The sequence below is a fragment of the Pectinophora gossypiella genome, chromosome 3 (genome assembly GCF_024362695.1).
Source record: "Pectinophora gossypiella chromosome 3, ilPecGoss1.1, whole genome shotgun sequence".
Taxonomy (NCBI): domain Eukaryota; kingdom Metazoa; phylum Arthropoda; class Insecta; order Lepidoptera; family Gelechiidae; genus Pectinophora; species Pectinophora gossypiella.
In genome coordinates this window covers 9,880,924-9,904,395 of record NC_065406.1, presented here as the reverse complement: position 1 = coordinate 9,904,395, position 23,472 = coordinate 9,880,924, and the positions used below count along the sequence as shown (strand labels likewise).

General features: G+C 41.9%; 1 protein-coding gene across 2 annotated transcripts in view; it reads right to left on the bottom strand.

Annotated features, from left to right (window-relative positions):
• Positions 1-23,472, bottom strand: part of LOC126381797 (zinc finger protein 704) — a 52,106-nt gene that overhangs the window by 25,046 nt on the left and 3,588 nt on the right. For both annotated transcript variants that reach the window (XM_050031283.1, XM_050031284.1), the window contains exons 2-4: positions 11,227-11,393; positions 2,834-2,961; positions 869-1,029 (exon numbers count right to left, since the gene is read on the bottom strand). In XM_050031283.1, the coding sequence (XP_049887240.1) occupies positions 869-1,029; positions 2,834-2,961; positions 11,227-11,393 (456 nt within the window). The remainder of the gene's footprint in view (positions 1-868; positions 1,030-2,833; positions 2,962-11,226; positions 11,394-23,472) is intronic.

The following is a 23,472-nucleotide window of genomic DNA, read 5'->3' as shown; positions in this document are numbered from 1 at the left end:
ACACTTGGCCTGTGCCGTCACGATGCCAGTAGATATACGTCACACTGGACAGACAAAGAAAATAGGATTATGGTGCCATTGCGAGTTAAATGTCGCAGAATATCAGCGGCTTCAGTGGAAGTGCAATATTGTGCAGTGAGTCACGATGCGTCACACGCATCGTGCGGACAATGGCGGAGTCGTTCTTGTCTCACATGATTTATTTAGATTCGCATAGTGCATGCCTTTAAAAATGCTGTCATCGTAAAAGGCGGCTTTTATTGCCTTGCCCTTAAGTTCAGTGCCTCCACAAAAATAATGAAACAAGAATATCAAGAGGTTGCCGCGAATAAGTAAAGTGCTTTTTTATAATATTTTTATTACAATACCTTTGTTACGAAATCAAAATAAAAGTCAACTGGTGGTCAAAGTAATTACCCATCCGTTCCCGATTGCAAATCGTTTATAGAATTGCGAAAATATTCAAGCAATCTTAGTTCTGTTGACATGATCAGTTTTTTAAGAGTGTGACGAAATGTTGGCTACACTTATTGAACTGGGTGTGTTTAGTAAAAGCTGGGATTGTAATGTATGTCTTGATTTGAAAGCGAGCACGTTTTGTGTTACGGTCTAATTCGGCTGACTGGCTGCACGCGCTATTATACCAGGAATGTCCAACTCATTCTCACTGGGGTACCCCGTTATGGTTCTCGACATACCCGTCTGTCCTTACAGCATTATAGATTCACAAAGATCCTTTGTTATCTCGAAGTGAATCTCGGAGCTTACTTTAATCAGGTTCATGATCTAGGCAAAACAAAAGATGGAAGGCTGCCTGAGGGGCTTACCTAAAGTCGATTATTTATGAAGAAGTGTTTGATGGTCTTACCTTCTTTTTGCGTGGATGCAAGTCCTCGTAGTCCATAGCGATTCCTTCGTCGCTGAAAGACGAGGAGGCTGGCGGCGGGGAGGGGGTTCCAGACCGCCATGACGAGCCCGAGCTGCTGCTGGCTCCGGGCGATACCGACGAGCGCCCGCCCCATGATGCACCTGCGACACGTCAACAACTCTATCAGCATTCAAATCACCGTCAAAAGCCAATCATGAGATAGAGTTATGTAGGCCTAATGGTGCAGAACAAGGCTGGCGAACAAAAGACAACTGACGATCGTGCGCTATAAAAGTGTCTGGGTCACGATAGGACGATTCGACGGTTGTCAGCTCATCTCAATAAGTGGACAATATCGTGATTGCGTAGACTGAATTTTTAATTTTATGACTAGATGAACGATAGCGATCAAAGTTTTACCAACAAAAGACAACATTTAGCTATTTAAAAGTTTCAAAACAAATTAGTTATCAATAGTCTTACACTCATTGACGTGCGAGACACACAAAAGAAACCAAATTTCTAATTTGAATTAAACGTTACAAGTAGCATGGCTGCATAATGTAATAAATTACGAAACGGAACTATGGCCGGCCACTTTCACTGACAAGAACAGCTATTTTCTCGCTGCGTCCGCGCAACACGAGTACTATGCCGAAGATGTATCATAAACTTTTACGAGCGGCAGTCGTTGCAGGGACGCTGCAATTCTATGCTCTTGCGTAATGTGAGAATGCACACTTGCTGCTTCAGTTTATTGCAGTAAACAGACTATATTAATTGAAATCTGGGTCACAACATAGTAATGAACAGTCTAGAATGTTAGATTTCTTACTAAACTTTATTTCCAAATACGTAATGAAAGCTTAAGACAGGCAAATTAAGGACTAAAAGCTGAAACAAAGAGGTAGCTTGAAATCGATGTAGAGTTATGCGAGTTGCATAATTTTAAGAATGCGGTGTAACGAGAAGGCGGGCTGCAAACTAGCACGGCAGAATAACTAAGAATGGTCAATAAAGGACCGCATCAAATATGCTCTCTGTAGAAGTGGCACATTTGGTCGGAGCTCATAACCCGAGAGCTGTAACACCGAATACCTGTCTAGACACAGTCTAGACAGCCAGTCTAGACGCTATCTACGTTTTGGTTTCGCAAAACCCAGCTATCACTCAAAGTTCATTTTTTATAATTAAGTAACTAAAGGTATAACAGAGCAGACCCTTTTTTATAGTCCAAGGAATAACGAAGAGTGATTATTTTTACCAAACATTGAATATTTTAAAAGTACCACTAAATGTTTAATTTCTTACTTAATACTGTATCAGTTATATTTTTCGATTACCTCACACCTTATATAAACGTGAACGATGACCAATCGTAGCACGGCACTACGTAGCTGCGTAGCATGACGAAGTGACGTAATACTATCTGATAATTGCGTATAATACCTACGTACAGTGGCGGTAATACGGTTCGAATTGATTAGTTTAGCCTAAAATGCCGTGTTAACTAACACCTCAACTAGGTGATTAGGCTGATTTTGTAATGAACTCGTAGCGATAGCTACGATGACGGACTACGATAATTTTCCGACTCAATGAAATGTTTTCATTCATGGCACTTTTGATTTGATGAGACAAACAGAGGCTTACGCAAGATTATCTTGTGATAAAGGTTAGCGTGGGCGTTTACGACCACAGATTGTTAAAGATGGATTTAACATAAATCCGTATGCGAGTTCTAAGTTTGAACATGAAAGAGATTTCTCACATTTCCTTAATAGATTCCCGAGGGCATAACCTTTACGACTGTAAAGCCCGGCGTATTTGTGACTAAAAATACAGTCTAAAATAGTCAGTATTCTTATATCAAGACGAACTAGACTTACTAGGACCTAAGAGTGTAGTGTGTTGTGGGCTTGTGGGTCGTTGTGGGGCGGTGTGTGGGTCGTCGAGGTGACTTACTGGGGCGCGGGGAGTTGGGCGAGCAGCTGAGCGACATGAGCACGAGGGCGGCGTTGCACTCGTTCATCTGGTCATCTCGCTCGCCGTACCCCAGGTCGCACGAGCTGCTGGGGCCGCGCTTGCGAGACCTGCAACAAACACACACATTCACATGAAAACAAATAGATTACATTCCAGACAAACAAACGGTCCAGCTTATTTCTAGAAATTGCTTTCAAAAGAAGAAAGACCACCAGGACGTTTAATTGAAATTGAAACGACGTCATAATTCGTACACAAACTACCACAGAAGTATTGTGTGATAAGCGTATAACATATGATCAATGGTTATCCTTCACCACCAATGACATGTCCAAAATGACTCTGTCTGACACATAAATATTCATACCCACTAACACTTTCAATTGAATAAAAATAAACATAATTTATTAATGTATACGGAAATGTGTGAACCATTCGTTTTCTAAAAATAGGATTAAGAAGAACACATGAAATGAAAACTGTCGGAGTGAATCACAGAATAATATAAGAAACTAATATATAATAAATAATTACGTTAATACATTTTCAAATTCTCCTAGTTTTGTGTGCTATTCTGGCGTAGTTAACAGTGAATAATTTCGCAGTCTCGAACACTTTCAGTGTTTAAACTTTAATAAGAAAGAATGAGTAAGTAAATTTTAAACCTATAATTCAGATCTAATTTGCAATTCAAACGAAGTTGAAACCTCTTGATTTGATAAATGTTTAACTAGGGTTCTATCGTTTTAACTGCTTTGATGTTCTGCTCATCTGAATAGAACATCATAAAACTTTATAACAGGCAACAGCCTTATAGTCTAAAAAGCGTATCACTGAGTTTACTTCAGGGCGTTACACAAAGTCAAAACTTGCAGACGGTTCACTACAGTCTAGAAATTTCCTAAGTGAATTCGAATGTCAGTCAGCGGCGTTGAGGCGACGACCTGAGCCGCCGCGTATCAAGGAGAGGTCTATGCCCTAAGGTCAGTAGGATGAAGAAGGTCGGCTGTGCGAAAATGTGCAAAAGAACCTTTAATTACGTAGACTATTTGACATTGTAAGAGACGTACCTATAATCACATGAAGCACACGTAATAAGTAAGTAGTTACGTATAAAGCGGTATACATAGACAGATATTTATTACGTAATTGTCACCATGAAACAGCGTTTTCACGTTTAGGTACTCATTTACTTGTCCATTTTATTATAAGCGTCTACAGTTCTGCTTATTTTCAGGATCGATATTGGTCGGTAACTGGCTTTTCCAGGAAATTGTTACTCTAAGTAATTTTAATATGACACGCTTTTGATTGCGTCGATAAACCATTTTCATGAAACGTGCCTTCTGCTTCTTTAAATATCTTATCGATTTATAGCCCGTCGATAAACACGTCTTTATTAGTAACTGAAATTAACTGGATTGACAAACTGTTAATAAAATAATAAGCATATATAATTCGACGCAATATGACTACATTAATACGTAAATATTAATACAATAATTACACATAAAATAGTGCAGCGAAGACGTGTCATCGAGCATCAACTTGAAAAATTTAATAAATAATATATTTTTAAATCGAATACCTAAGTTTTGGTGATGAATTCTGTAATTTGGCTAGTCCTGGTGCAAATCAACAAGTCTAGACACAGACTGTTGACCTCTTTCTGAAGTTCGAGTCTGGAGGCGCGTGGGGCGCGAGTGCGGGGGGCGGCGGCCGTCGACGTCGCGCGTTGCGTAACCGGCGGCGACCCACAAAGATACGCATTATAGAAGTCTAGAATTTTGGGATTGTGTAAGGACGAGGTTCGTGCTCCCGTCTGAACGATCACCTCGTCACCTTCGCACAGTAAGGTCGTTCATCTTCGCCTGGTCGACGTCCTCAGTCACATTCAATGAACTTTTTACATTCGAGTGCTCTAGCGTCGGTGCAAACTAGTTTTGTTTTATTTTTGTTAAGTAATGTTAATCTACTTGTTTCATTAACGGTAGCGAATTGGGACTGAACGTTCTTTCTTATGTATTGTTTGCACTTCATTTGAGACGGTGGTGGGAAGACGAGATCTGTTTGAAGAAATACTTTTTCTTTGATCGTAAAATCATTCTGTCATAAAGTGTTATTATTCAATGAGAGCTGCTTGTTTTGAAAAGCGTTCGCGAGAAATGACGCAGTTTTAGCTACGACGTCACGTCATTTAAATACCAATGAAAATAATAAGATTGCAAGACGGTTGGTATCTAGCTTCAAAAACATTTGTGTGGTTCTCAAAGAATTGAAAATTTTATTTAATAATATTAAATTAATATTGTCTCACGCGCGTTTTATGACGTCAACACGTGTTCAAATAATCGTTATTTGCTAAACTGAATAGTTTTATTAAAAGCCGTGAAGTTAAAGACCAAATGAATTTATGCGTAGTGATAAACACCTGTGTATAAGGTTCGGTTTCGATACTTTTATCGGTAACTGTGCACTATGTGTTGAGTCATATAAAGGCCAATGACTGCAAATTGATGCTTTTGTTTCTCTGTTTACGATCCTAATTTATGCTAAGCGTGTGACTCTACTAGCTTAGCCTGATTTAGATTATAGAAAGCGGAATCGTTTGAAAATGCACATAGCGATTCTGTACGTCAATAAACGTATTTACTACAAGATTTTTTCCGCGAATTGACGTCATTATAATAATATAGGTAACTTAATAATTCAGCGGGAGGTGGTTGCGGCGACCCGCTCAGAGACGCACCCCGGATACAAAGTATGTTCACCCGGACCGCGACCTTCACAACGCTATCTGAGCCGAAATAAATAAGTAAATGCTTTCAATAACAAAATCTCGAAATTATTGAACTCTAGAAACCTGTAGATGGATAATCGATGAGTTTGTTGTAGGTATTGTTTACGACATAGATGATAACATTGTAGAGGTGTAGGTGAGCGGCGGTCGTTATCAGCGGCGTCGTCGACCGCAGGTGCCCGCAGATTGACTTTGCGGCTCGTCCACGATAATGGGACGCTCTTGCCGGCCGGCACGGTGCCGCGCACGCGAGCCGGCGACGCAAATAGCGTTGTGACGTAATTTCTTCAAATGGGATGACGTAACACTCTCCGCCCACGCTCCCGCGTTACTCACGCCGAATTTCGGGAACATTATTGGAATTCCTGAAGATTGTGCGCATCACATGTCTAATGATGGTCGCGTCGTCGTATCGGACAGATCGGTCGGGCACGGAGCGATCGAGTGTGCGAGGCGAGTGTGGAATCATTTGGCCACGGTCGCCGCCCGCCCGCACCGCGCTGCCGCGCCGCTGCCAGCTGTACACACCCGTTCCAGCAGCGTAGTACACACGTAACATTGAGAGCGACCTTGTCGCCAGTTGCCGGCTGCCTCTGATACCTACCTACATTTTGTTTATTCACCAATTCACAACCATCGCTTACGTAATTGTTCTGAGACAATAACGGCAAAAGCATTCTTTCTTTCTGTTTAGTTTCGTTTATACGCAAATTGTTGTTTGTTATAGGTTTATTAAACTGATGCAAATGTCATTTCACCTGACCATACAGTTTTACCTACATGCATTTCCGTGACTTGGATAAAACACCTCCATCTGTGCTAACAATAGAAAGTTTTGAAAAAATAAAAATAATCGTGAAAAAAAAAGACATAATGTTGAATTTAATTTGAGTAATGCCTCACGAATTGAGTACATAACGCCGAGCGTTTCAATCAAGGTTTGTGAGGTGCAAAAAAATAATTGGCTAGCCTCATGACCACGTTTTGGACACGAGGGCCTTAATGGATAGTGACCACTAGTGACAGTGAAAAGGATGCGTTAGCATAACTGTCTTTGGAGAGCGGCGCGGGCGCAAATGACGATTTCACTTCGCGACGTCTGCAACGCAACCGTGACTTTTTTACGATCCATGCGATTCGCATGATGACGCCTTCGAACGCATTGCATCGTACACGCATCGTGCGCATTCCTGCGATGCATTATTGTTTAAAACTATTCTACATATGACGAGATATTTCGCTCTATAATTGGCAAGATCTGATATTCATTGTCACAACTATATCTCTATCATTTGCATAGTCATCTGTTTGTTAGCAACTGGTTCGCGAAAGTAAAGTCACACCAATGTCATAACACTGCGTATTGATAAATTATGTACCACGGACGTGTCGTGGCTAGGCCATTACGTGGGTGTCTAGAAGTTAATGAAATTTTTTGCACAGCGGTTGAGGTAGGTCAGAGCAGTTTTTGCGGAGCTAAAAAAGTAAGATCCGGTGCGATTGAACTAGCTCACGACCGCGGGACGCCCTGCCCTCTCCCGGCGCACCCGGCGATTAGGTCATCGATGGATTTGGCGTGACTCTACCCTGACTCCTTGGCAAACGTGCACACACCTAACTTTTTGCACTGCATAAACTCTTGCTTTATTTACAACATGGTTTTTGTTTTGTTTGGAGGTGGAAAAGCTCCACAGCTTGACATAAAGGTTAATTATTGTGTATCGTGTTTTTCTCGAAGAACAAACATTGAACCTAAAAAGGCCTAAAATAGCGAACAGTCCGGGCGGAGAGGTGACCTTCTGGTGCCAGCGTGCAACATTCGTGGCACATTAGTCCTTGTCATGACAGCACACAGCCCGCTGAACTACAATCAAGGGGCGATTAGTCTGCGCCGAATATTATTCAACCTCTGAATTTCGGAGAACGATCGTTTTGTACAGTTTTTGTTCCCGCAGTGGAATAACCTGCAGGTAGGTCGGTGGAAAGTCGTCGACGCGCGTGAGCCGGTTTGAGTGACTAATCCTCCGTTCCCGGTAAGGCTAAGGTTAAGAGAATATTTCAAAGGAATTCCTTTGTTTTGTTTAATCAATTTAATGAAAGGGAAAATAAGAGAGTTGGGAATCTTATGTGTTAGCAGCACGAAGTGCTCAACCAAAAACAAGGTTATTAAATAGTTTGCATAATATGGAATATAATTATTTGTGTAACACTTTCTCTAGGCGACGCGACGTAGTTGCACCTGTCAAATGAGATAACGGGCCTCCACGGAGCCAACGAAAGCAAACGTGTATCCAACGAGAAAGTGCCGTGCGCCCCCACCATCGCGCGCCTTCTCTTTGCATGTTGCGCAAACGCATGCAGAATGTGAACCGCTCATAGGCGGTGCCGGCTAAATCTACGTTTGTTGTGAATTACGCGTTAGGTGCTTACTTGCAATAAACTACATTTTTCTCTGATGTTTTACTTATCCGAATACGAAAGACTAGGTTATGCTTTCTTATATTTATGTTGATATTTGACGTAACCCATTTACTATAGTTAACAAGTACCTAGTATTAAATCATGTTGCTGGGCAGGTTATACCTGATAGAATGTGAGGGCCGCAGCCGCCCGTGCCACCGGCTCATTAGTATACAAGAATTGGTAGTCAGCTACCACTAGTGACATTGACGAAGTTCCGCATAACTGCTACCATATATGAGAGTTGGCCCATTTCCGAATGACGAAATCATTTCGGGGGGCGCAATGCATTTCATGAAGGTAATGATGGCTATATTTCACGCGATAATTAAACAATGTGTTACAAGTAATAAAAATCCGCGTGACCTTGATGGTGTGTCTCAATCTTACGTCAATTCATCATGGTGTCAGGGTATGACATTGAGTTGGCATCGAGCGAGGCGGCGGCGCGACGGCGCGCGGCCGCCGACGCGCGCAGCCCAACCCGCTTGCAACATAACACGCATCCTGCTACCCACGCCCACTCCTTCAGAAGTCATTTGACCTTATAAGAAACTCTTCTTCTACGCCTTTGTATGTTATAGTCGCTAAAGATTCTCCTTACTTGGAGTCTCTATAACTTTCATTAAAAAGTCGAATTTGCAATATTTTCATTGACCTCAATTAGGTGTCGTCTGGGTCCAGTACAATACAATAGACATTGGTATTCTGTTTACAGAGCCCGCCGGCACCGGTGTCGCTGCATGCGGTACTTTTCTAGTGCCGTTCCATTTCGAAACTAGGTCAGTGTGTCACACGGCGACCGCGCCAAGCGCCGCGGCCATCTTTGAATTTCGTTAATTCACGACGTAGGTACTAACAAACTTTACACGTCTTCGCCTCTCTACTTCAAGAATTTGGGGGTTTTACAAAATCTGTTACGACTCTTAGACAGTGAAAAAAGAAAACGAGAATCGGAACTTTCACTTCGCCATGGCCCAATCCCGTGTTGCGAAATATTGTTCAAATCACGATTTCAATTTCTATCTTATCTCAGATACAATGATCGGAAGAGAGAACACAATAATACGTTGTAAGTATCAAACGTCCCGAGTCATCAGGAGATTCGATTTCAATTTGTAGATATCTCTTTTAATGATCCAATAGATGACGAAGGCGAAAATTCTGCAGAATAGAAATAGAAAATTTAATATGTGGGTGTAGTGTATAGCCCCTTGATTTTCGAAATAACTAAAATTTCAAGGCCCCGTGCAACAGGTTTTCCTCAATCACTGCCTTTTTAAATACCAACCACTGACTTATACGGAGTGCGGGTGTTGACATTAATTTTTCATTTTCTTTAGTGCCCTCTTGACAAGGCCGATTTGCTTTAAACTGTTTCCACTGAACGGTCTCGATTGAACTTGGCCCTTGAGTTATTCAGGTTTTTGAACCAGGATATTGGTTTAAGACTTTGCCCTGAACTTTAAAAATAGGAATTGAGTCTTGTAGAAATCAAGCAAATAGTGGACGTGTCTCAACGTGAGATCAAACCCCAGCGCGTGGTTCGGTGGCTGTTGTGAAATTTGGACCGCGAGGTCTTGCCTCTCACCGCCTCATGATGAAAAGTGAAACTGCGCCGGCGTCACGTCGCGTGGCCATTTGATGCCGTTTGTTCCGGTTCCACTGCACTTTACACCACATTAATGTCGTCCCTACTTGACTCTTTCTGAAAGTAATGGCGAGGTAAAATGCTACAAAATGTTAAATCACCGAAGCCATGGCGAATTACGATTCATAACGGTTATTGTCTGTAACTATGACATTTACAGCTTCTATGAAATCCATAGGCATTTTTTAATCGTTCCCACAATATTATTGCATTGTTCGTCCCTCTCTGTGGCGCGGGACGGGTGGAGCGCGGGACGGGGCCGGCCGCAGAATGTAGGCAAGTGTGACAAGGACACACCCGTACTCCGCGCTAACACTTCCATCCAGTTTCTAACGCGCTCGGTGCGGATTTCACAACAGCCCGCGCCCGCCACCGCTGCACTGCTAGGCGCTCGTGAGCGATTACACCCACAAGGCTAGCGCAATGCTGGCTGGCACTTCAAGCTCCATGACTCGGTTTACATGCCACGCACGATGTCATCGCTTTTATTAGCCAAGCCCATACTTCCAAGGTTTTAATATAATATCAACGTAATACGCTCTTTTATTTAACAAGTTGTTTCGACGCTGCGTACTCAAGTAATTTTAGCATCTGTGGATGAGCCAAATTCATGTTTTTTTAAATATGTATGATGTACTAGCATCCGCGGAGTTTTAATAAAAACCACGTTCACGCAGTATCAAGATAAACTCTAGTTGGAATTGACTTAAAATGTGTACAATAGCAGTTGCTATGCAATGCAACTCCGCATAAAGATTTAGCAAGGAGCGCGCGCAGCGAGCGTGCATTAGAAATGCGGTGGCCTTCTCGCTGCTCGCACCGAGGTGAGCCACTAGCTCAAGGCGATAAACATCGATATTTGTTAATTAAGCTCTTTGCTCCAAGATTTAAGGCACCAATCGACTGCTTCGTGATCGTTTTGCCCCTCATTTGAACATATCAATGCTTGGTAACCTACATCAAAAACTGGGCTTCAAGGACTGCAAGTAACAGTTACGTTAAGATAACTACATGTTATTTCCGTTTTGTAACAATTGAATCTGTGTTCAATGGAAAAATCCTCGTTGTTGAAGTAGTTGATCGAGTCTAATCTTCTCCGTAATATAAGATCTTGTGAAGCAATGGGGAACGTGATCGTTTCTCGTGTCGTTGGGTTTCACTCGCCGTGCAAGTTTACTCGACAGTAAAGGAAAACGCCAAGAGGAAACCCCATGCATGTTTGCTTCGTGTTTTCCGGGAAGTTACCTACTGTTCTGTAATTGTTATAAGTTGTCCCATGAGTATACTTAATATCCCATTTTCCTATTACGTGATTTTATGTTTAAGGAAGCAAGAAAACTATCATGGTTAGTAGGAACTAAGGAAGTTTTATGACTAAAATCAATCTCGTAAAAATATTGAGGATATTTTCTAACGCTTTGGTATTCTCACTAGGTATTACCAGGTAAGGAATGTACATACCCTTGCATGTGGTGTGCGGGTACTTCAATGGTGGCGGAGGCGCGGCGGCGGTCGCCGGCCATGTCCGCCAGGCGGGCGAAGTCCGTGTCAACGTCTGCCAGCCGCGCCGACTTGCGCGACTCCAGCAGTCTTATCTCATCCAGCCTCTTCTTCAACTCTATAGGCGCCTGTCAACAAAATAAAAACCGTTTTCAACACTTCCTCATTGCCCTTAATATGCTAAATTTAGAACAACATTCATTTCCGTATTATCATTGTGTAATTAAATCCAGCAAAATGTGGGTGTGGACAGATCAATACTAGCGACCTTCGCACGGTCCGTGGTCGGGCGTGACGTCACGACCGGGTAACCTGGAACGAGCGAGATGCGTTCTGTGTCATGGACGCTGCACTGAATCACCCCACGCCGCTGCAGCCCGCTCTGACGTCTATGTATCCCACAATGGGTAATTTTGTAACGCCAACGTGTGGCTTTACGTCAATGCGCCATCATATTATATTCTTTACCCTGTATCTACTCAGTCACTCAGATACAAAACAGGAAACAACACTGCTTTAAGGTAAATGTTCGCGTATCCAATAAATGTAGTAGTTTCGCTGCAAATAAGAAATAAACTTGAGTCTTTCCGCATTACATATCTGCACTTAGTTATAAAGGTCACAATCTCTATATGAGTAGATCAGCTAACGACATACCGGTTCAGTTCGCGCGAGTGGTAAGCGACATTAGGAAGCGTGTGACGCAGCCTCTTTGAAACTCGGTCTCGGTCAATTTATGTGCAATGAGTAGAGGAGCGGTTGACATTGGCTACGTTTTCGTGGCGGGCTTCCTTCTAGGCACACGCGTGATTGACATGATACAATAGTGCGTGTGCGCCGCCTGTCAACCGCAACTCGTGGACGATTACGTTTCACGCACATACCTACTATTAGTACGTCATTAGTAAAATCGTGTATCATCTAGTGAATGTTTTATTTCGCTGGCATTTATGGCCGCCAGTTGAGCATTGTTTTAATCTAAAATTTTATAAACACTGTCACTCTCTTTTCGGTAATGAATCGGTCGCATGTTCGGCGAGTGTCTCGGTAGGTGTCGGAATAGTACCGGTTGTTTGTAGTGAAAGGAAGTGGCGTCGCGACGTTGTATCATCATACTTGTGGAATGGCATAGATATGTTAGCAAACTGCATATTTCGCGATGACGATATTTTAGTCGTCACCGCATATAAGTCGACTCGTGACCGAGCCTGCTGCAATCTAGCTAATGCCTAAATCTGTCGTAAATGTAAACGGTCACAAAAGACACGACTATTCAGTCCTATGAGAGTTTAGTCACCCAAATAGAATATTAAACATTGGGAAGAGTAAGCTCGTTAAAATATTGCTGATTTCGTAACTGGGTGTCGAACATGAAGCTAAATATGGAGCTATTTACTAATGATCTTAAATTTAGCCTCATTTGTTAAATGCATAATGACCTATTCTGGAAAATCGTTAGCCTGGATTGTAAATGACTGACCTTTTCTTTATTCTATTTGATTTTACTGCTTTGTTTTCTAACATTCACATCCTGCTGCGAACTGAACAAATAAGGCCAGTAAGATTTGGAATGCTATTACGCAGCAAAGTAGGAGTCTCATGCGTGATATCGTAGAGATAGCAAGAATGATTACATTGGAAATCATATATGAATAAAAATATTGCTTCAAACATTATTAAATCAAATGTTATTGTAAGTTAAGAAATTTTCCATATCACGGCCAAATACGTGATAATTATTTCATACGTGAGGACCAACTAAGAATGTTAATAGTAATAGAGCTCATATTATGCGCAGTGTCTGTTATACTGCTAACTGTACTTCTGGTAGGTCGGTGGCGGGCTCGGCTCGCAGGTGAGCGGATCACATCATACTTTCACTTTTACGCGATTTCGTGCGAGTCCGGACGTTCGCGCCGTCTCACGACTGGCCCAGCACCGGAACAATGAAAGTTGCTTTAATGATCAACCTCGCAGAATGATCGCGCCGACACACATTCCACGGACACATACACTTGCTGAACTGTACGAAATACCCGACCAACTAACCATGTACCTTGTTCAAACAGATGTATCTTCTACGATGTCAAAAGACAAGTTTCAAGTAGCTATCGCCACGATACTTGATCCGACTAAATGAGGGTGACATTACACAAATTAGCTTCACGAGTTCAGTAAATAGGACAGATGCCAATCAGCTAATGAGTAGCAGAGTTTAGAACCGGCACCTCATCGTCCCTCTCGCTCCTAGCACTCGCCAACTCGTTATGTAAAAAAGTGACAACTGTTGCACAATAATGCTTTATTCGATGGCGAAACTTGGTCGCTTTAAATGCCAGTGAAAGTCACCGAGTGACTTTGACATGGTAACACCGCGTAATTATTATAAAGTTAGACTTATTGAATTAGTTTTGTGTTTTTAATTGTTATCATAGCGACGAAATAACATTTTGCATTATGCAAGAGTAATTTAATGTAACAGGTTTCTTAGTAATTTTTTTTACAATTTACAATCCAGCCAATTACCATTGTAGATAGAGTATTTTTGTGGTTAGATAAAAATGTTATGGGCATAATTTTGATGAAAATGTAATACGAAAATAAGGTTCACGGTCTTTAGGAACATTGTTGCATTGTTGCGTCCGGTAATGCGCACTCGTTAGACTCCATTTGAGGTCAAATTTAATTAGTATTATTGATATTTAATGTCTTGAGACTTGTATAAACTGGAATACTTTGATATACTTATTGGAATATCTCGACCTTAATTTATTCCTATTAATATCGGGGTACCTAGCGTTTCAAATGTGTTGAGACGGATTGATAAATTAGAGCTATTTCTTATGATCAAATTAGTAAGATTATGTTGTTTTAAGAAGTGAACGACGCAGTATGTCATAGAATCACAACATCAGAAGTTTTCGTTTTTTCTTACGTGTTTCAAATTATAAAAAAAAAAACATGATGACAAACTAAATGCGTGATAATAAGCGAAGGTCCTACATGAGTCGGTGCAGACGGAGGCCGGGTGCTGGCGGGCTGCGTCGGCGCCGCCAGGTATCTAGGTTGCGAAAGCTCTGTGCGCTCTACTGCGCATCGATGTTGCTGCGCAAAACGGATTATCAATGCTCGTTACACCTCCTCAGTGTTGAAATGTTGCTTTGAACTACATTTTTCAAGATTTTAAATTGTAACAAAGATAATATACTTGACAATTTCAAACCTGATTGCCTGATTCACATTGTATTAACTGTACAGTTAACTTCAGAACAATTTACGTACTTATTTAGAGAGTGAACAACCTCGAAGTTTTCTTTCACTTTGATTGCAAATTACAAAACAGCAGCTATACAAATAAAAAAGGCATTATCATTAATGATAAATAGATACTTATAATTATAAGTGTTGCATAGCGTATAAAGCGTATCTTGTCATTCAATGCATGTGCAAGGCGAAAGTTATTGGTCGGTGGCTCGGTGCAGCGTGCGTGGCTGGTGGCATTGACTGGTGAGTCAGTGGCAGAAGCCGGCCGGTGCCGTCGCCGCCGGTGCGTGCGCAGCCGGCCGGCGACTTGCGCCAGCGTTGCCGCTCGATAACCGGATTAAGAGCATTCTGTTTTTATAATTATTTGGAATGGTATATGTAATTAATTAACAACTCACTTAGTTTTGAATAGGAAGAGATTTTATCCAGTCTCAAATGTTAATTTATTCAATAATTAAGTATCTACATGAAAAGGAATTTGATTCTATTCATATTTTAGATTTCCTCTCATTATGAGCGAAGCAGGATAATAATTTTAGAATTGCAATACCTACGTAATCTGTCCTTATGTTGCAGTTCTCGATCGCGATAAATAAACAATAATTCTAGCATATTTTAGCTATTACATTATATTTTCTTATTTACGATGCAAGTTTTGAATTCAATATATCTAACAATTACTTGTACAAATGGACAGCTAGATATACCGCTGGAAAGGGTTTGCATAAATCCCATATCCAATTAAATTGTGTAATTCTCGCTGACAGTAGCCAGGGGTGACAGTTTTGATTTGTAATGTTACCGTCGACGAGGGATAGCGTCGTTACCCATTCACCGGCGTGATATGTATACGTCGCCCGCTTATCGGCCCAACAGGACACTTACACAGGACAATGCACTTAGCATTCATTACCTTGTTATTGATAAAACAATGGACTACCTCACATACACCGACCGATAAAATACGACTCGATTCACCTGCCTTTGTTTAGCTCGTGACGTTACAAGTCTCGATAACATGAATATTTTTAATGCGATTACAAATTTAGGTACTAAAATGTTTAAATTCATATATTTAGAACAGGTTTTTTATGTAAGCAAGAAAACTTAAAGGTGGGAGTGTACATGGTAATACATATGTATGCGTAGATACTGAAGGGTCGATTTATTCCGGCATTAGATATTCGGTGAGGCTGCTGGTGTTGCCAGGAATCACGTAGCCACGCATGCATAAACAATTCGGTTGGCGACTAGCGCTCGTGCCCCAATAAATGGGTCAATAGCTCCGCATAACTACACTCCACAATCGGCATATTGAGAGCCCGTGGTACAGTGGGCAATCACTCCGGGTTGCTCAATCCGTCACGCCACTCCCTCCGCTCCTATGTCACAAAACTATTATGTTGATGTGTTTTGATTAGGATACAAAATGACGACTGCCCTTATTTTTAACTTAAATAACCAGTAGGAAAATTACTCAGGCTGGGACACGCGATGGCCGCATTCCAACATTCAAGGGAAGAACGGCGGCCGTCAATCTAAATAGATATTAATTGTCAACAGACTAAACTTGTAAATTATCTTTCACGACAGGCAATTTGATTCAGACTAATGCTATTTCTTATCTGAAACTAATCTAAATTCATAACTAGGTACGACATTATAACGCAGTCGATTTATTTTAAAGCTCAAGCGGTAAAGCAAGTAGCCAGAAATAAGTGCGTGGGCCGACTTGTATTTAGTTACACGTGTTCTCGAGTACATACAGGGAAATATAGGAAGTTAACTGCTGGCATTATTTCATAGATAGTCGCGCAGTAATTCAGATATAATCTGTTTTGTTTTAAACATGAGAAATACATTTATATGTTTATATAATTTGATAGAAGAATGCGCCACACTGCGCGACATAGTTTGTCCTTGTAAAGCAATTACTATTTCGTAATCCCTCACAGGATGTCATGTGGCCTAGTCGATACAAGATTATAATGTGTATAGATTGGTTGCATTAGCATGTGTAAAGGTTGAATCGATTTAATAGGTAAGCCATGTTTAAGATTCAGATTGTCTTGTTGCAGAATTGGTTATTGGTAAGCAATCGGATGTGCACGTTTAGGCTGGGCAATGAATCGGCACGGCGGCCTTGTCAGTGCAAGTAAGTGGGTTGAACCAGCCGCAGCAGAGCGGATGCTGGGCGCAGCACGCGAGCCTCCCTCTCTTTGCAACACAACCTTGCCCCAAAAATCCGCGACCTACAACACAACGTCAAGATGCAGACCGTATTTTTATTACACCTATTCTCCTTGAAAGGCCATTTCGCTTCTCGTTTATTTTGGACGAAAACATGATTTCATGTAATGACGAGTCATTTACTTGGGTCGATGTAACTGTGTGTAGTTATGTGTTTATGTAATTATAATGAGGAAAGTATTGGAATAAAGAGTCATGGTGAGAAGTGAGACAGGACAATATGACTCATGGTTATTTTGCGAGTGCAGGGTTTGTACGTCAGCGGTGAGAAGCAGGGCTGGTGGCATCGATTGCACAGGATGCGGCCTAGTTGGCGCGAATGTGGGCCGTCCCCGCCGCCGCCGGGTGCCGGGTGCCGGTCGCCGGCCGGCTAGATCACTCAGGTTATGTGCTTGTATAGTGCCCCAATTTCCCCAAACTCTGTCCTATTTTCAACAAATTCTACAAAATAACTTTTTGATTCTTGCCGGCTCCTGGTTACAAACTTCATTCTTTATCGTAACCCAAGGTAACAAGTATTTTACAGGCTTCCTTTATCATTTATACATTAGCGTGATTTTCCATCAGTTAAGATAGCGATCTATCAAAGAATATTACTTCTATTGGAATTACTCTATTCTACTAAAGCTAACTCTTATTTTACGATTTGTAAGGCGAAAAATATGCTTCGCAGTTAAAAGAACGTCTATAAATAAATTTACCTAAGTAATTATGTGCGAATTGATCAAAGATTAGCGTTACTACTTTACAATGACAATGACACTGCGATTTAGTAACATCGTATAAAATATAATAAAGTCGGTCATGTAATGTAGGTCAGCGTCAGCGTCGAGTCGGCGTCGAGTCGAGTCGGAAATTGACATTGCGTAGTGCTAACTGTGTCGCAAGGCAAGAGTCGCATTATCTGCTGATATGATCCGCAATGAACTGTAAAGAAAACCGTAGAAGGTTTAATTTAATGGGTCTGACGTCATAGGTTATAAGGCAGGCGAACTACGTCATTCCTCGTCGGCGGCGGGCGGTGGGCGGCGTAGGAGCGACGGCGCGTGACGTCACGGGCAGCATTCTCCCAGCGACTCCCCCGCGCCGTGCGTGTAGGCGGTATGTACATAGTACCACAGAAATACACGTAAGTAAATAAATCGTACGCCTGCGATATCTTACGTAATTGAACGTGAAATCTACACAAGGACGCACGGGCACGACGTTTCGACACAGCACCCGCCGTGATGCCATAATCGCATCGTTTACGTGCGACGCTTAGAAAAGTGAGCGTTTCACCTTGAGCAGCCTGTAAGCGTAGTCGCCTCTCTATTCTTGGATATCGAAATAGCGCTAAATATGTTGGAGGGGGAGGGCGGCGAACACGCAGGCGTCGTGACCCAGCCTGACCCAAAAACGGGGCCCGACCCGCAGCGCCCGACTTGCCAGTTGATAACGGATACGGGAACCTGTTCGCCTCACACTACCACGCCGCACACGCAGCGCCGCCACCGACACCGTTACTCGCCTGACCTGCCACTGGCCTGCCATTGACATTGCTCATCATGTAACACCCACTTACATTGCATATTTATTTTGCAATTAGTTACATCGTCTATCTACACGAGCCACGTAAATAACAAACACGAATGGGAATCCCTAATGCGCTATCGTAAAAAAACATTGATATCTTACGGCGTCTTCGCTATACAAACATCTATTAGAGTATAATACTTCCAAGAACCGGCTAATGGGGCTCATGTTCGTGGTACTGAACTGACTCTACATATCGTTGCACGGTTTTTCTTTAACAAAAAAGGGAAGCACAAGGAAAACGCAAGTGGAGGTCGAGTTTCGAATGCGGGCCGCGCGTCGTCGGTTCAATATCAGCGATTCTGGGTCAGTGGGGCAGCGTGCCGGAGCAAGCCCGTGCCGCGCCGCGCGCCGCGCCGCTCGATGTCAGTACTTTATCTTCACAAATACAAAAACGTCACTCGATTGCATCGTGTGTCCCAATCACCAATAAATAATACGCACATGTAATTCGCGTCAGCTTACATGTGTCACTTCTGTCAACGACTAGTTAGTTACGCCAGTAAACATTGACCTTTACCTTTGAAAAGTTATTCATAATTATGTAAAAGCATTGTTGTCAAGGACATTCTGAAAGGCATTGTCTCACCACGATCTAATTTGTTCAACACAAGATGGTTTTTAAGTCGCTTGGACAGCGAGTTTGTGACACTCGCCCACGTAGTAACGGTGTTGTACGTTACTGTTAACCCAAACCCGAAAACGAGTTATTTTGCGTCGCTGACTCAGCCACAGCCGAGCGTGACGCTTAAAGTTTGCTTTGGACCACTTATCCGGTTTCAACTAATCGGATCCTTCTCAAAAACGTTCCATTGTTTTCTTGTTTTTCGATGGCTGATGTCATCAAAACAAACTTTCAAAAATGATGTGGAACGGAACAGTTGCGGCCTATTTCGGAGTGAAGATCCCAATTCACGATCCGATTTGCAGCTGTTTAGATAAGAGGTATATAAATCATGTAACTATTCCAAGGCGAATGCAATGAGGTCACCCACAAAGGGCCGACCTTGCCTTCGCTGCTGGTTGTGGGAGGGCCACTATTACAATGTTCACGACGAAAATAATCCCAAGGCCCATCTAGAGATTCACGTTCTATACGTCCAATTATCAACCGAGTACTTAGACAATAGATTATTACAACTTCGATAAAATTTAAACTTAAATAAGAACTTAATTCAGATAGAAATTAAATTTGACGTTGAAACTACTTAAGTCACAACTTGGGAGATGCCTTTATTGAAATATTTAATGGCACAGGATTTTACTGAAATATATAAAGGATACGACATAACTGTAGTGTAAGAACGCTAGCAAGCACAAATCATGAAATGTACCTAATTTATTGAGGCAACAAATGTCGAAACGGCTAGATGAGGAGTCAACGCGACAGAAACAGTGTTTTTAAATTCGCAACGGTTCTCTGACATCATCTATATGGTCAATCATCTCTGTATCTTGCCCTAACTAGGTCGAATACATTAGCCGAACTATTTTATACCAACCGGGGGCTGAATTATTGCCGACATATGGGTATTACACGCTAATTTGGATGTTTTTTTTTTATTCGCACGTGACTTATCCTAAATAGGATAGCTAATAATAAATGCGATTCACGTACCTACTCTGTTTAAGTATAAGTTTTGGTTACATTTATGATTTTATTGGACCTACCAAAACAAGAGTAGTGATTACAATAAAATAACTGTTTATAATGGGACGCATTACCCGCTCCGCTCACTTGAATTATTTTGCCAACAAAAACGAAAGAAAACTAACACGAGCGGTTCAAATTATGATTGACTTGAGGTAGAACGAGCATCCGCGAACTGAGCTCTTTGTGCTGTTAGAATAAGGCTCACTAACTGTGGAACTGGTTACAATTTATATAATTATCTTTAAAGGCTATTAAAATGCGAACTGACCGAAATTATGCACAGATATTGAATTAAACATCATGAAGTGGTAGTTTACAAATTACCCCGTGTACCGGGTTGTAATTGCTTGCAAAACTACTCGTACTTATCCGTTTTAAATCAACATGAAATACACGCAGCCGGGCCAAGTCGGCCACCAACAAATTGCTCGTTATTATCTATCTGTAGCTTATACGTAGAATTAGAAATATTTTCTAGTATCTACAGCCGTCGCACCGTGGCTTTAAGGTGTACTGAATATAATAATTTAGCGGGCGTATCCGGCCGCGAGCTACTTGTTGGATAACTACAAGTATGTCTCTGACAGCCTGTTGATTCCTTGTACCAACACTCCGTAGCAGGTTTATCTTATCAACCTTGATTTATTTAGTAACCGTGTCACTGGGCGACGTGTTGTAATGTAATGTTCACGTCACGAGAACTGTGTCTACGCGTGAAAGATCACCTTACCTACAATTTCTTTCCGTTCCCTGAAGTAAAAATAAAACTATGACAGTCTAGTTAAAGTGTTAAAGTTAGTAATCATGTTTCGTCCTCATTAGAACATGAATTGCTACACTGCAAGCATTTAATAACAGCCCATGTAATTTATGTGAGTACGCACATGCGCTGGCGCACGGCAAATAGGGGCGGCTCTCTCTTCCCATGGTTTCTTCACCGATGGCCGATCGCCCGCTAGTTCCGCGCGTTCACATCGACAACAACCTCACGTAACACTTGAAAATTGGTCCTAACGCCTCTTCACGGCCATTTGGCGAATTATCCGATATTTCTACGTGATTCTTGGTATACACGGTGCCAGTTAGCTACATTGAAACGTTTCAACATGCTCTTCATGTTGATGAGTTCGTGTTTTTATAGTCAAAAAATTGTGGGCTCTCATTATGTTTGATTGGGTCTTATTAAACTCTGATAAAGTTCTTTTTATTTATGCCTTTTTTGTATTCTCCGCGGCGAATTATAAAGAAAACAATGAGGAAAGTGCTTTACGCTATTTTGTGTTAAATGGTTAAGAAATGAACGTGGTAAGAATTTATGAATTGGCTTGATTATAGAATTATGAATAGTAACACAAGCGGAGCAAGTAGATGTACTAAGTGAAATTGACCACGAGCACGCAACGCTACGCTACGATGACCGCCATAAGCGTAAGTGTCTCTCTGTTCCATCGAAAAAAATATTAACGAACTGGAAAATCTGAAAAACACACTTGCAATTTGCTTTTGAATTATAACTGCTTTCCCTGTAGACATGAAATGCGATACTAATTACAGAGGCAGTGTTCGTGGACTACAGTGCGTTCTCTATTAATCATAATGTTCCAACCACCCGCAACTGTGTAACATTTTCACTGAAATTACTTTAGGAAAAATAATTGTATTTTCCTAGTATTTCGTTGTATGTCAGTGACAGCAAATCGTTCGAAAATATTATTTTCCACGTATTGGTATGTTATGTACATGATGTTATACAATCGAATTGCGTTGGAGAAATCCAATTGAACAAAATAACACCTTAAGCTATGATTGCACAGCACATGCACAAGTTAATTTTCTCTATTACAAATGTGGCAGCTTCCTCATGATATATGATGGTAAGAAACAGTTTATTGACTAACAAAATATTAAAGTGCGTTACAAAATGCGCTTTACCGTGGAAAAAGATCATTATACGAGTAAGTAGATTGTGTGGACAAAAATAAGTGAATCTGATAGTACACAGTGAGTACAGGTGCGAGTGGCATGCGGCACTTTCACGCTCGGCCCGGCGCTGCTGCGCGGGCGCGGCGAATCGCGCCCCGATTACGGCCTCGCAAACGAAAGGTGTCGGTGCAGGGAAATCTCTATCAACACCATTTACGTAATCCAAAGTAGAGAATTAGACAACGCCGTAGAGAACGGCAACTTTTTATAAACGCCTCCGTTTTGTTAAAGAAAACAAAACAACCGAATTCTCGGAGATTGCGTCACCGGTTATCACATGAAATGTCCGCGCCGGCCAACCGCTTCGGCGACGTGACCTCCCTCAATAATAACAACAGGTTTGTAAACAATTTTCAGCGCGAGCACCTATCAGCTAAAATTGGGATTGTGGTGTGCGTTTTATTTGTCGTCTCAAGAGCGTCGGTCGTCGTAATGGACATTAGCGGCTCCGTGTTCCACTTAGCGGAGGCCGCAGCGCGGGCTGTGGCGCGACCCCGGCTGATGTTGGGCCTGCCACCGCGGGCTAACGGTACGTACGACCGGCGCCGTGCGCACGTGAAAATAATTCTTGACGCGATTTTGTAACCAATACCGTTACTCGGTTCCGGGCTTGCCGGTGACCTTATTTTTCGGCCGCACTCTTTATTTTTATTCTTATTGCCTGACATATTACGGCCGACTCATTCGCTGGTTGTTTTATACCGGAGTGCTATTTCGAGATGATACGCGATACCTAACTCAAAGGCTACCACTAAATTTTTGTTTGAGTCTCGACGATGTTGGCGTGTGCGGTTGATGATCGTGTTAAATACGTTTTTTTTATTGTTGGGCAATATTGTTAGTACCATCGAATCACGAGTGTCTTCTTCCCGTGCGACAAAAACACGAGTATAGATAATAGTTGTTTACGCGAAATGAGTCAGAGTTTGGGCCGATTCCGCGTAGCGTGCAGAGCGGATTCGCCGAGTAAAATGGTGTAAATAACGTGTGACGTCGGCGCATAGTCGCTACACCGGGGAATACCGCGTCACATTACAATGTGGATAATGACTTCCTCTACGGTAACTCATCGTGTGCTTTCCATGTTTCATACTGACTTCGAGCTCTCTCTCCATCTAAGATATTCTTTGTAAAAAATATTTGTTTCTATTTTCTATCGTAATGCTTTTGTTTCCGAAACTGATAATCTAAGCTTACGATAAGTGTTACCGGTTTACAACATGTTTAACAAATAGTTTTGTTTGCGTGTATTGTTTGCGTATCGTGCTGCGTCGTTCTCTTGTTATCAAGCTGCTTGTTTTGATGGTTTGTGCGCGCTTGTCGGCTGCGGCCCGCGGAGTGACGTCAACTCATATATAAATAATACCTACCTCACTTTATCTAACACGCATTCGTAGTCACAAACAAGGCGTCCACGCGGAATGATCATAATAGCCAATATAAATATGCAGTGACACAAAAAGATTACCGTGTTTTTGTTT